The sequence below is a fragment of the Ursus arctos genome, unplaced genomic scaffold (assembly GCF_023065955.2).
Source record: "Ursus arctos isolate Adak ecotype North America unplaced genomic scaffold, UrsArc2.0 scaffold_13, whole genome shotgun sequence".
NCBI classification, from domain to species: domain Eukaryota; kingdom Metazoa; phylum Chordata; class Mammalia; order Carnivora; family Ursidae; genus Ursus; species Ursus arctos.
The window spans coordinates 32,824,490-32,839,541 of NW_026622797.1; the positions used below are offsets into that span (position 1 = coordinate 32,824,490).

Consider the following 15,052-nt stretch of genomic DNA (forward strand, 5'->3'; position numbering starts at 1 on the left):
ATGTGAACGCTCCGGCTGCAGGCAACACCGCGAAGGTGGCCCCTCTTGAAAGAAATCAGTTCCTAGAGGGCTCTGCCCATTTCACTTTGTTTCTTCTAAGTGATTTATTCATTCGTTCACCACAGCTTTATTTTGATGGTCTTTGCAGGACAGACAAGTATTTCTTCTCACAGGGGCAGACTCACAGTAAGGAATATGCTGATGTAGGTCTCATTTTCATGACCAAAAATGTGGGTCTGCTGCCTTGATTCGAATCCTTGATAATTTATAGTGATATAAATTTCCAGAACATCAGAGTGACTTAAACTCAAAAACTCGGAAAGTTATATTCACCTTCTGGAAACATTTTTAAAAACTAATTTATTTAAGAGGAAGACGCAATGTGATAGACTGTGTGTGTGTGTGTGTGTGTGTGTGTGTGTGTGTGTTTAAACTCTGAAAGAATAATCTACCTTTGTCACACTGAGGCACTTCTCTTCCTGCTTTTCTTCTCGCTCATGCCAATTTGTGATAAAAGCTGTTCCTTGCAAATATTTCCAGCCTGCAGAGTTTGTGGTTCTTTGATGTGGAAGAACGATGACTGAAAGAACTTTTATTATGTGCATTGTTACTTATCCTTACCTGTAAGAATGTGACATCTAATATTAAACATATAATTTTATTATTGGGGAAGGAAAATCGGTATCTTACATATTTTTAAAGAAAAATTAAAAAACAAAATCTAGTTAGTGGGAAGACAGGTTGATGGAAAAGAATCTATTTTCTACCCTAAGCAGTGGAATTCAAATGTTTTCACTAAAATTGAATGGTAGAGAATCTTATGGGGTTTTTTGGGCAGTGGGCGGGTAAGATAGAAATTTTGGAGATATTATTTAGGAGTGATTCATAAGAGCTAGAGACCAGTTCTTACGAAACACACTTTGAGCCAGTGACTGTGTGTTGAGGCTGTCTCTGAACTTGAGCAATTGGAACTGCAAGGAAGTATCCTGGTGCCAGGATATGGTGTTTTCCACAAATCCTTGAGACCTGGCTCTGTTACCATCTGCCTGACCAGCTTTTGTGTAACCTTTCTTTCCTTAGAGCAGCTGCTTCTATAAAAGAAGTCATTTGGAAAAGATACAGATAACCTTTAGACAACATCAACCCTATAATTTGGGGTTTTAAAATTTCAGGAGACCACAGTTCTCATGAGTATTGCTATGTCCTTTGGGCTTGTGTAACAAACCACCTAGCCAAATTATCAAATAGAATGAAGACGAATGGACTCCCAGAAACTCTCAGAAAATATTTCAGGAACACAAACAGTTTGGAGCTAGGATCTAATGTGAGAAGATCTTTCTCAGAGCGAGGTATGGGGCATTGGGTGAGCATTGCTCTACATTTTTTGTCGACGCAAACATTTTGTTCCTTGGAAATATTAAACAGACTCTAGCTCAAAAAAATCAGTGTAAACAGTTATATTCAAAATTTTGGATATAATTTACTTCTTTCACTAGAAATTTATTCTTTCACAGAGAAATTTCCGATGAAATAAGTAAATTGTAACCAATGAAGCAAATATATTATACCCAATGAAGTATATTATAGAATAATTTTGCAGAGACTGAATATTTTCATGATACTAGATTGCCATTTATTGTAAAACAAGTCAAGTTAATAGAGTTTTGGGAAATAAAAGTGTTGCCACCATGTGAAATAGTCTAGTTGATTGCAAAAATGTTGAAGTCTGTGTCTTAGAATTGAGGGAATATGGTATAATTTTTTTAAAAACCAGGAACCTTGACTCACTTATTTGAAAAAAATATTAATATTTCCAAGGTACAAAATGGTCAAACAAGAAACTAAGTTCTTCCCAACATAATTTTAATGAAAGGCTCTTTCTCTGCAAAGTAATATGCATATTTTCTTTTATAACTTATTTATATATATATTTATATATATTTAAGTTATATATAGTTTATTTTATATAATTTATTTTTATTTCATTTTGAAATTCCTGAAAATGCTAATTCCCAGAAGTATGTAGTAGTAGTAGTAGCAGAGAAAGTTAGAATTCCTATAACTTGTTAGACACCAGCCTATGTTAAGGCAGGCCTATCTAGAATCTTCTAAGGCCCTGAGTTGAAGTCCTGTTAGGAAGTCAAGGACTGTTACTCTCCCATTCATCTGAGTACAGGCAAAAGTGAAAAAGTGTTCTGCTGAGATTTTTGCATGTAGCAAAATTGAGAAGTAGGAGAGCCTCTCTACACCAGCATTCATTTATGGCATTCAAAAGTTCGTCCAGTATTTCAATTTCTGATCTCTGCTAGCATGACGGCTGTTTGTCTAAAACAACTCTGCTTATTCTGCATCATTAAAAATGAGAAGATTTACTCATTCAACTGGCCAGCTATCATTATCATTAAATGAGCCAAACTCCCTGATTAAATGCCTCTTTGAAATTATTTTGAGGGTTGTTCTTTTCTCTTAAAAACTAAAACTTCTCCAGAAAATAGAATTAGACATATGTCAACGTCCTCTGGAGAACTAGGGAAGCTCTGTGTAATCAAAAGCATACTGACGTGTTTCTATTACTGCTTCACACCCCTTTCTGAAAAGATCGTGCTGAAGGCCCAAGCTCTTACCACAAGGAGGACCTGCAAGCTTCTAGAGTAGCTGCTGTTGCCATCAGGTGCTCGCTAGCAGACAGCATGTAAATCTAATTCGATCATGACCTTTGAATCTAATTTCTTCACCAGAGAAGCCAAACCCAGGGGTGTTGCTGAACATTTTAGGTACTCCATCTGTAAGTAGGGTACCAGGTTTTTTGTTCGTTTTTTCCCCCAGTAAAATTATGCTTCATCATTCTTGAAGTCCTTTCTAGCCGTAGCAATTTCCCAAGGGGCTCATAAAATAGAAATTCTTCTTTGAGGATATATCTCTGTGCAGTTTTATCAAGTATTTTGGTCGAGGAGGAAAATAGAGTTGTTCCCGGAGTGGTGGTAGTAAAACAGTAGGAGGCCCACCTTCATTATGGAGTGGATCGCTGCCATTTTTCCCCCCAGTAGAGCCACAGGTTCTATTTCCTCATTTCTCTCCAAGCCACACATCAACTGAGCTCTTTACTTAGATAGTCGGCTTCGTCAAGTCTTCCCCAGTCACACTGGCTTCTTTTACTTTATGAGAAAAATAAGTGTTCTTCATAATCTATTTCAGGAAGGCTTTTGAGGATGCCTGGGTGGCTCAGTCATTAAGCGTCTGCCTTTGGCTCAGGTCATGATCCAGGGGTCCTGGGATAGAGCCCTGCGTCCGGCTCCCTGCTCAGTGGAGAGCCTGCTTCTCCCTCTCCCACTTCCCTTGCTTGTGTTCCCTCTCTCACTGTCTCTCTGTCAAATAAATAACTAAAATCTTTAAAAGAAAAAAAAAAAAAAAGGAAGGCTTTTGTATTAAGGCAAGTCTGGGTATTGATACAACCCTAGATGTTTCAAACTGAGTCTTCGTTTATAATCAGAATGCTACCTTTCCAGACCATACCTCCCTCCAGAGATTACACGTCAGTCTTCCTGACTTCATACTTTCAGTTGGAAGTGTATGCAGCATGGGTCTTACCGTATTCAGCAATGAAGAGGAAAAACCAAAGGAGAAGCTAGATTCATTGCACCTTCTTTTCTTGGCTAATTTCCAGGTTGGGCTAGTTTTGATAAGAGGTGGATTTATTATGAAGCGAAATGAAGTTAAACTCTTAGCGTCCTGTTCCTGCAAGTCCCCCTCCACAACACTGTATCTAACAAATTCTGTTAAGCTTCAGGTCTATAAACCTAAATCTGTCTTTGCCTAATATTAAAAAAAAAAAAAAAAAGATGTTTGTAATCATAATGACCTGAGTACTTTTCTTTAGTTTCTATCAGTAATAAACAATTTTAGGTAAGGTGGTATAGATGATCTCCTACAGTAATATGCATACTCAAGTCATGCTCCCCCAGTAATTTGACTTAAAAAAGAAGGTTTAGAGTGCCAGAAAAGAAACTACTGTTTGTGCCTGTTTGAATGTAAATTTCCATAGCATTGCATTTACATCACTATTCTATTTGGTTAAACAGTTTAGATTTGCTGTAGCTTATTTTACCTCATTAATTATTCATGCATGCAGGTTTTTTCATAAACAGAAGAGAGTCAGTTCCAGGACAGCTGTAACCTTTTCAGTGTTTAAGAGCTCAGGCTCAATGGTTAAATACACCCTGGTGTACATGTCCTTGTTCTGCTGCCCACTAGCTGCGAGACCGCACATGCCTTCTCTCTAAAATGGGCATAATTATAATCTATCAGTTTTTGAGATGATTAGATTAAGTGAGACTGTGTATACCACATCTAGCAAAGGATAAGCACTCAAACATTAGCTATTATTTTTTTTTTAAAGATTCTATTTATTTATGTGACAGAGAGACAGCCAGCGAGAGAAGGAACACAGCAGGGGAGTGGGAGAGGAAGAAGCAGGCTCCCAGCGGAGGAGCCCGATGTGGGACTTGATCCTGGAACGTCGGGATCACGCCCTGAGCCGAAGGCAGATGCTTAAAGACTGCGCTACTCAGGAGCCCCAAACATTAGCTATTATTATTTATTGGTCATAAACTCTTTAACTGTGAGGGAGATCTTCTCTAGATGTTTGCCAAGAAGCCTAAATTAGCCTCTGGCAATAGCAGTTACAAATTATCCCAGGCATGGCTAGTATTTTCTCCCTGGAGGAGCAGTTAAGAAAATAACTTTGAGAATGGAGAAAGTTTTAGAGCTGTCTGGAGAGAGGCATAAGGTTTCCCCCACCCCCTTATCGTTCCAGAGGCAGAATTAGTAAAAATGAATGCAATTTCCAAGGAAGTGGGTGTAGACTCTGTATATGCAATAATTTTCAGGAACAATTCCCCAGTACAGAATTGGTTTGCTTGCAAGTTCACAAGAACTATTCCTTCAAAGTCTTTTTTTTTTTTTTAAAGATTTTATTTATTTGACAGAGAGACAGCCAGCGAGAGAGGGAACACAAGCAGGGGGAGTGGGAGAGGGAGAAGCAGGCTCCCAGCGGAGGAGCCCGATGTGGGGCTCGATCTCAGGTTCCAGGACCACACCCTGAGGCGAAGGCAGGCGCTCAAGGACTGAGCCACCTAGGCACCCCTCCTTCAAAGTCTTAATAAAACGTCAGGCAGGGGAGATTGGAACCCTCTCTTAATTAGTCCGTGCTACTGTGTAAATCTAGTTTTTATCACTTATATAAAACTTTAACTTCACGGTTGATTAATGTATTCAAGTTCTTATTATATTATTGTAAATTGAGTTTTACTTTGCCAATTGAAAGGTCAGTTTTCACACGGCCTTGTATCTGTTTATAGCTTTCAATAATCTGACAGGATATGAGTGTACCCATCCTCCTTAGTTAATTCCATTAAAAGCAATAGAAACGGATTGAGAAAAATTTGATAAATATGTTGATTCTAATTCAGTTTTAATTCCATACTACTAAAAATGCGCCTAAATCAAAATATGAAACCAGTTGGTAAACTCTTTGACATTACAAGCACCGAATATAATAATTTTGTCATTATTTTTGAACATGATTGTCAAATTCACAGAGGCTTCAGTACTCTCTCCACACTATTTTTAACAACCTATTTGGGTACAAAAATCACAGCTTCCTTTTTCCTTCCTATGTCATCTAGTATGTCCCATTTAAAGAGAATGAATGAAATGAGTGTTTAAACTGTCTTGATGTTATTAATTACTTGGTAAGATGTTTCATAACAGGAAAGTGTTTGGCATGCAATCAATAGCCTGGAATATTAACATCTTCAAGGACATTAGGTTCTCAGTGTTTGTTTTAAGTGATTACGGAAGGGAGTAAAATAGTATTTTTTTTTTCTTCATAAAATGAGCTTCTAGCAGGAAGGGTGTTGGGATCTAAGGGAGGACCCCAGTTAAAACTTGGTAGGGTTTAAGGTGTGAAATAAGAACAACATTTTCAAGGGAGCATATTGGTAGTGAGATTTGCTTCTGTGATGGTCAGAAGGAAATTCTGAAAATCATTTTTTATCTACTTAAGCCTGTATTTGAGGCTGTGTGCCCCAGGGTGTGGTGTGTGTGCACAGTCCTACTACTATCTGCCTGTGACAAGCAACATCCTCAGACCAGTAACGACAGGGCTTACTGGGTTGAAGAAAAGAGCCAAGAGCATTTCCCTATACCTGGCAGTTCAATTAATAGGATTCGGTCCTCTGTACTAAACTATGTAAATCGACTTGTGCCACATTTTCTGCCTTACAAAAATTTTAAAAAGCCATGGGCCATGGTTATTATGAACCCAAATATTATCCTGAGCTTATAAAATATGTTAATGTGCATAAGTTAATATGTTAATGATGTGTAATTAAACAAGTGAAGAGCGTGTAATTAGGCAAAGATACAACTTAAGCATCATTTTGGTTAAAACTGGTCGAAGATTCTATCATGAATTGTTTCGTGAGAGATGGCAGTGCTCATGCTGTCACTGGGTATGTGTGACACTGACAGCTTGATGATATAGCAAAGAAGAAGGAAAACATAGAAAAATGAAGGAAGAAGATAAAAGGGAGACCCAGGAATTAAGGGCAAAGAAGCAGTGGGATGGCAAGGGAAGCAGAGAAGAAAAGCATTTCCAGAAGATAGACCACATGGCCTACAGCCAAGAACTGCGGAAGGTGGCGATTCTTCTGTTTTTGCATTTGAGAGCAGATACTTAAAAAAAGAAGGGTGACTGTGAGGGGCATTATTAATTTTTATATATTATATTTTACATTCTATTTTATATACATAAGGGCCTTACGTTTTTAAAACTCATATATGCCAGTTGACTTTGCTTTCACCTCTCTTCCTGCAGTTTTCATTTTGCCTGAACTCTTGAATATTTCATCATGGGTTCGCACTCTTTAGTATTACCAATCAACTGTTTAATATTACCATTTTTTTGACTAGGCTCCACACTCAGCATGGAGCCCAACGTGGGGTTTGAACTCATGACCCTGAGATCAAGACCTGAGCTGAGATCAAGAGTTGGATGCTTAACTAACTGAAGCACCCAAGTGCCCCAGTATTACCAATTTTGACTAAAAATTTAGTAAATTTTCTTTTCTTTTTTTTTTTTTTTTAAGTATTAGGGAGAATGAGAGCAAGTGAGTATCGGGGGAGGACAGAGGGAGAGGGAGAGAGAGATAGAATTCCAAACAGACTCCCCACTAAGTGTGGAGCCCCATGCGGGGCTTGATCCCACAACCCTGAGACCATGATCTGAGCTGAAACCAAGAGTCAGACGCTCAACCGGCTGAGCCACCCAGGTACCCCAGGAATCTTAAGGACACATGAAATTCAGTTTTTTATTTAGTCAACATTCATTAAAGGCCCACTATGTGGAAGGATTCAGTTAGGTGTGGAAGGAAGAGGAAGGAATGACAGTGGGACCAGAGGGAATGGTGTCTGGCAGATGAGATGGGAGGGCGTGTGTGTGAATAAGGTAGCAGGAATGTTCAGTGGTCCACTCAAAAATTTGGAACTGGATCTGTAGGCCATGGGAGCCAGTGAACGTTTTTAAGCAAGAAGAAAGAGACACCATCAGGGCTGTGCTTGGATGTGATAATACAGTTGAGCCCTGAACAACTTGGGGGGGGTAGGTGGCAGTGAGGGGCACTGATCCCATACCCTCACCTTTGCAGTCAGAAATTCTTGTATAACTTTGACTCCTCTAAAACTTTACTATTACTAGCCTACTGTTGACTGGAAGCCTTACTAATAACATAGTCGATTAACACATATTTTATGTTCTATGTATTATATACTATATTCTTACAATACAGTAAGCCAGGGAAAATAAAATTAAGAAAATCATAAGGAAGGGGCACCTGGGTGGCTCAGTTGGTTAAGCATCTGACTCTTGGTTTCAGTTCAGGTCATGATCTCAGGGTCAAGAGATTGAGCCCCGCATTGGGCTCTATGCTGTGTGAAGTCTGCTTAAGATTGTCCATTTCCTTCTCGTTCTGCCCCCCACCCACGCTTTTGCTCGCTCTCACTCTTGCTCGCTTGCTCTCTCTCTCAAAAAAAAAAAAAATTAAAAAATTAAAATCATAAGGAAGAGCCAACTACACTTGAATAAAAAAGACTAAAAAAATCATAAGAGAAGATACATTTACTGTACCGTATTGAAAAAAATCCACTTATAGGTAGGCCTTTGCAGTTCAAATCCATGTTGTTCAAGGGCCAACCGTAATGTGCAAGAGAATTTAGAAGAGAAGGCAAAGAAGGAGCTAAAAAGACTGTTGTAATATTGCAACTAAGACTTAACTATAAGGGAAGGGACTCAGGCAATGGAGATAGAAAGAGGACAGCAGGTAGAGCCTATGGAGATGGAAATACAAAGGTTGGGGAGGGGGGCGCCTGGGTGGCTCAGTCGTTAATCCTCTGCCTTCAGCTCCGGGCAAGATTCTGGCCTTCTGGGATCCAGCCCCTTATCAGGCTCCTCTGGTGGAAGCCTGCTTCTTCCTCTCCCACTCCCCCTGCTTGTGTTCCCTCTCTCGCTGGCTGTCTCTATCTCTCTATCTCTGTCAAATAAATAAATAAAATCTTCAAAAAAAAAAAAAAAAGGTTGGGGAGGAAGAGGGATGAAGAGATGAAGATATACTTTCTCTCTCTCTCTCTCTCTCTCTCTCTCTTTTTTTTTTGGTAAGACTTCTGTGAGAGTTCACTGTAGACAGGGAAGAGAGGGTTTAAATTTTTTTTTTTTAAATACTTTAAGAGTGGGGTGCCTGGGTGGCTCAGTTGGTTAAGCGACTGCCTTTGGCTCAGGTCATGATCCTGGAGTCCCTGGATGAGTCCCGCATTAGGCTCCCCGCTCAGCAGGGAGTCTGCTTCTCCCTCTGACCCTCCTGCCTCTCATGCTCTCTCTCTCTCTCAAATAAATAAAATCTTAAAAAAAAAATAAGAGTGTATAAGCATGAATAAAGTACTTATTTCTCATGATGATTTTAAATAATGAAAAAAGTGTAAACAATGTTTATGGAATGATGAAGTCGAGAACTTGCTTATGAGGAATTTTAGATACATTGACTAATTATCGAGATCAACAACAACAACAAACCGATTCAGACTACTGGGTATGTAGAAGGGTGGAGACATTATTTGAGGGGGAGAAAGAACAGAAACATCTCTTGTATGTTTCATAACTTTTGAGCTAGTTTCCTAATATACAAGATAAAGAACAGCACCCTGGTTACAAAGAAGGGAATTTAGAGTTCTGTTCAAATGCAGCTTCTGGCACAGAACAAATGTGCTCTTTTAGCCAAGAGAACTTACTTAGCCTGACCCTTCAGCTTTACTTTTCTTAGGTGATAATGATGCCTGTCTTGTAAGGGTGTCTGTGTGTGCGTGCGTGCGTGTGTGTGTGTGTGTGTGTGTGACAGAGAGAGAGAGAGAGAAATAATTGAAATGAATTGAAGGGATAATACACATGAGTCACTGTCAGAGGGCCTGGCATATGGTAGGTGCTCAACAAATGGTGAGCACTGCTGGTATTCTCAGCAATAACATTTAACAGAGGATCGGTAGATGTGTCTTTCTAGTACTGAAGGGTGTATTGACAAAAGCAAGAGGTAAATTTGGCATTGCCTTTTACGTGAAAGAAGATGACGTTCCAGGATACACAGTCATTCTATGAGGACATTTTAAACCAGACACAGAGGTAAAGCTTTCCTTGTTCCCTGTATTGCACACTTTTGCTTAGGTTCATTGGTTTTTGCTTTGGTTAATTTTAACACTGAAACGTGAAGGGGTTAAGAAACGCCCTTACTCATGTTACATGAAGTAGCAGAAATTATCAGATGGAAACAGGAATTGGGAGGAGGGGGGAAGCTCTGTAGTAACTCATTGTTTTCTGAGCATAACCTACAGCTTGTACTTCCACTGAAGAGCAGAGTCCACAACCGGGCAATTTAATCAGAGTAATTCAGGGAGGGGGGCAATTCAATAGCCCCCACCCCCACCCTTCCTTAACTCAAGCCGCTCAGACTGGAATTGCCCCGGGTGGAAACAATACTCTGAGTCACAGCTCTTCTCATTGGAGCGCCAGCCAGCCCTTGACGGGCGAGGCCCCGCCCCTCCCGTGTGAATCACCGGCCTCGGGAGGCGGAGCCGGCCAATGCTAATGAGCCGAGCTGCCCAGAGGAACTTCATTCCCCTTCTCGTTGTCAGGATCGCAGAAATTATGCCCCTTCTGTCACCATGAACTGGCTTTCCAGTTCCCAGGGAGTTGTCCTCACTGCCTACCACCCCAGCGGCAAGGACCAGGCCGTGGGGGGGAACCATGGCGAGGAAGCCACCTCAAGGTAAGCCCTGGCGTTCGAAAGCCCGAGAGCAAAACAAAACCTCTTACCTGCTCCAGGAAAAAAGTGACAGGGAAGTTGGTGCGGGGAGAACGGAACGGCATCCCCGTCGAGCCTAACGTCCTGCAGCCGCCAGAGTGTTTGGCGGGGGTTTCGTGTACTTTGCGTCTCCTCTAGTCGGTGCCTGAAATAGCCGCTCCGATTCCTGGTGAAGATGGATGGGAAGGAACTGGGGCCGTGGCTCTCAGGCTTGTTGCTTAGCAGGTGCATTTTGCAAATGTTGAAAGATCAAATGACTGTGTTTGAAACACTTCCTATGAGATGGAATTCTTGAATGGGCTCAAGGCACAGCCGCTGGAACTGCTAGTTGGGGAAGTGTGCCAACAAGTAAGGAGGCTGTTCATTGTACAATCTGTTGTTAGAGTGTGGGTTTCCCCCCCTCCCTCTCCTCGCTGAAAGCAAACTTCTTAGGCAAAAAGCCCAAAACACTGGCCTGTGGCAGTGTGTTTCACATTCTTTTGTGTATGTGTGGGCATGGGGTAGACCTTTCAAAAAGGAGTTTTTTTTTAGCAGGAGGTAGTATGCTGGGGCCAGAGTGAAATGTGGTTAATGTTAAATCACTTTATAGGCAGAGAGGGCAAGCGTTCTATAGACCACTGAGGCGCAAAGAGTACCGTTCTCTCAGTGTACTTTGTTCTGATTTTTCAAGGGCTTTTTCCCCCCCCTTCATTCCCTTAATGACCTTCTTTCTAGCTGAACATTTTTACCTCCAGTCTTAGATATAAATTGTAAATATTGGCCCAGAAGCTTGCAAAAAGCAAATGCTTAACCTAGTCGTGTAGCATAACCTAAATCAGTTATCGGTAAGCGTATTTCCTCCTTGATGTTTAATGTGATAATAAAACCTTTGTTCTTATATGACTTATGCTTATGCCTAAAGCTGAAATAATGCTTTCTTTCATTTGTTTTAAAATCCTCAAATGTGGGGGAGGGGAATACAAATCAAAGGAATGGCTGTAGTAGTACTGGATTCGATTCTCAGGCTGACCAGAACTTTTCCTCACATAGCTGCCACAGTATGTGTTCCGTCGAATGAATTCATTTCCAGAGATAGAAGGGCATTGGTACTTGTGCTTAGATGTGTTACCATTTTATTTTCTGTCACTTAAGGTATTTTGCGTGAGATCATTCGGCGTTTTCATTTTTTCTGTAGTTCATCAATATATTGGTAACCTTTTAGCAGTAAGCAGCCTGTAACACCCAGCCTTATGTCGTCCCTAACTTGGAGTCCACATCAGAGTCAAAATTGCCAGAATGGGGCAAACCTAGTACCTTCTCCAGTGGCTTTACTCTGGAGTGGCCTGGGGATCTGAGCCAAATTTTGGATCTTGATTGTGAGAGTGGAAAGAACCTTAGGGACATACAGTCCAAACCTCTCATTTTCCCCTCGAGTCCTCAAATCCCAGGAATTATTAGGGTGTTGCAAGGCCTGTGGTTCTAGGCCTGTGCCAAGGGGCTGCATATTCCGTTCTGGAAGCTTTATTCTGTATTTGCAGTCTTGCAGCCTGCTGTTGGTGGCCTGTATTTGAGTGGGTTGAGAGAACGAAAGAGAGGACTGATTACTCCCAATCTATGCTAAAGCAGAATCAAGAGGTGGTAAGGCAGCAGCTGACCATGCTGTGAGCGCTCCCCCTGGGGCCACAGCATCAGCTCTGTTCCCACTTGCTTCCCCTCCTGGCTGCCATATTGCTTGTCCATTCTGGCCCCAAATTCTCACCACTGAATTAGAGTCATAGGGACTTTTTTTTTTTTTTCTTCTTTTTTAGTAGGCCCATGCCCAGTGTGGGGCTTGAACTCAAGACCCTGAAATCAAGAGCCCTATGCTCTACTGAATGAGCCATCCAGGCACCCTGGGACTGTTCTTTATATTGGCTGGAGAAGATGGGAGCCCTGGTTTGAGGGCTGGGAGGAAAGGCAGGAAGGAGGGTGAAGGGACAGTCTTTAATGGCTTTTATCATTAAGTATGGAATAATTTAGCTTAGTGTTATTTTGGGAGGCATCCTCTTTAGCCCGGAAGGGTTGAGATACTACAAGTGGAGTGGGAGTGGGTTGGATGGAGGCGGGAGGGATTTGAGCATGGGATGGGGTCAGGAGTGACCCCCTAAAGATGGGGGAGTCGGGTACACAGGGCTTCCACTCTGATTGGATTGGTCACCTGGTGCTTTAAGCACTGGAAAACTGCTCTGAGGTGCAGGGTTGATGGTTGATGCCTGTTTTAAAATGCTCTTAGACGCAAACCAAACCAAACCAAACTCAAAAAGAGGCAAAGTTAGACTCTGTTCTCCCCCACCCATTTAACAGTCAGTGGAGGGAGCAAAGGAGTCTAACTCTGCTTATTGCAAGTTTATGTCTTTTCCAAATGATATGTACTTTGAACTATTTAATCAAATGTTTAGTTCAATAAAATGAACTCATTTATGTCATTTGAAAAGTATAAAGGGCTATGTATATGATTTAGGGCATTTATAGAATGTGTTTGATTTTTAGCTTTGCCTAACCAAGTCCTTTTTTACTTTTATTTTGGTCTTTGGAGAAGCTGGGGTAGTAGGGAATTAATATTTTTGTAAGTAATCTGTTAGTCTAAAATTCCTCCCATTCCATTCCATTCCATTCCATTATCCCTCTTTATCAGGACACATTCACTGGATGACTGATTAAGGAATTCCTCCTCCTCCTGGTTAGAGTCTCTCAAATATTTACAGAATCCTGTTTTCAGTTTTTTGTCCTATTTCTTCCTTAAAACATTAGGATTTGAAGAACTATGCTAACATAAGTGGTTCTGACTGACTTATACACAGATATTTCCAAAGGAAACCACTTTTTATGACTAGCTATATTTGAGTATTTACTTGTTAATTTTCAAGCAGGCTTCTTACTGTTTGCTTTAGCAAAGCAGTTTTTCAAAGCATACTGCATTTTGTCTATTTTTACTATTCTCCTTTGACTTTCTTTTTTTTTTTTTTTAAGATTTTATTTATTTATTTGGCAGAGAGAGTGAGAGCACAAGCTGGGAGACAGAGGGAGAGGGAGAAGCAGGTGAGCAGGGAGCCTGATGCGGACCTCGATCCCAGGACCCCGGGATCATGACCTGAGCTGAAGGCAGACACTTAACCGACTGAGCCACTTAGGCGCCCCCTCCTTTGACTTTTTAAGAAGAACTTCCTTGCTTTATATGCGTTTTTGTCAATATTTAATAAATATTAATGTCAAATGATATTTTCTTATTGAAACTATGAACTCTAGTTGACATTTGAGGTATTTTTATGTCTTCCATAAACATATGTATGGCATTCATCATGTAAGGTCTTGTTTTTTTGACCCCATTTGCAGACCATTGGAATTGGGCAAGCAGAACCAAGGGACAGTGTGTCATGGTGACATAGGCTCTGAAATCCTGGGCCAACCTGCCTGGATTCACATCCCAACTCTCACGCTTATTAGCATTGTGGCCCCCGAGGGGTTCTTTCACTCTCTACTTGTAAACTGAACTTAATAGTACTCGCTTCATTGGGAGGACCAAGTGGGCTCTTCCCTGTGAAGCCCACAGAACAGTGTCTGCTTTATAGCTAGCTGTTCCTCTCTTTGACCTTAGCTAAAGTAACTATGGAGCTTTGCAGCATATAAACTCTTCTTCCTCATTTCAGGAGCATTTTCATAAATATCATTTTGTCATGTGTTCAGAAACATGGGCATGATTTATGTGCTTAACTAAAATTGGCATAACTGAAAATGAACCATAATGTACAAGTTCAGGGCTCTGGCATTTGAAAGACCTTGGAAATGTCCTTTTGATCTGTAGCAACATTGAGAATTTGAACTAGTGAGGGCTGCTTTTAGTGAGCCTGCCTTGGGGCATTGATGGGCCACATGGAGGTCTGTAAACACTGACTTTTATGGCAAGATGGAATGTGGGTGGGTCTCCTTTAGGCAACTGGACTCCTTGTCCCAAACTTCCTTCCTCCTCCTCTAAGAACTACTGCCCCATATGCCAAATGGAAGAAGGTGGCCATTTTCATATGCTTTGTTTAATTCTAGACTTTTTCAAATCCTACCCAGTTCTTGGTTCTATAAAATTATGTCGTAAGCATAACCTTTCAGTCACTCAGTCATTCTGCATATAATTATTAAGCTCTCACTATGTGTCAGGCTGTTGTCCGACGGCTGAGGCTGTAGTGGGGGAAAAAACAGACAAACACCTGCATGTGGGGGTAGAGGGGAGGACACAGAGTAGAAAGCAAAGGCCTGAGTAGGTGAGACTCGCAGATGTCTGGGGACAAGCGTTAGGGGAAGAGCTTTCAAGGTAGAGCCAGGTAGGGTGTATGGGCCATGAGCCTGGAGTTAGCCCTAGAGCAATGCCCCCGGAGGAGCAAAGAGCCGGGCTTGGCTGGAGTGGTTGGGAGTAAGTGGCTTTGAGGAGCAGAAAACTAACTGGGGCAGGTAGATAGATCTGATGGTTTTGTAGCCCACTTGAGGAATTTAATTTTTGCACAAAGTGAGATGCGAAGCCAGTGATTGGGGAGGATAGTGAACACTGAAAGAACAGCGTGTTTTGGTTTCAAAGAGTGTCTCTGGGTTTCCCACCTTAGCTTTTAAGGCATTCCAAATGCATTTTTAACCTGTCCATATGG

At 41.2% G+C, this 15,052-nt stretch overlaps 1 protein-coding gene across 2 annotated transcripts in view; it reads left to right on the top strand.

Annotated features, from left to right (window-relative positions):
• Window positions 1-15,052, top strand: part of ARHGAP18 (Rho GTPase activating protein 18) — a 195,041-nt gene that overhangs the window by 56,355 nt on the left and 123,634 nt on the right. The window contains exon 1 of one of the 2 annotated variants that reach the window (XM_026504784.4): window positions 10,150-10,367. The exons of the other annotated variant lie outside the window; for it this stretch is intronic. Coding sequence (XP_026360569.2) covers window positions 10,264-10,367 — 104 coding nt within the window. The 5' untranslated portion in view covers window positions 10,150-10,263. Of the gene's footprint in view, window positions 1-10,149; window positions 10,368-15,052 lie in introns of those variants that run through there. 2 annotated transcript variants of the gene reach the window in all.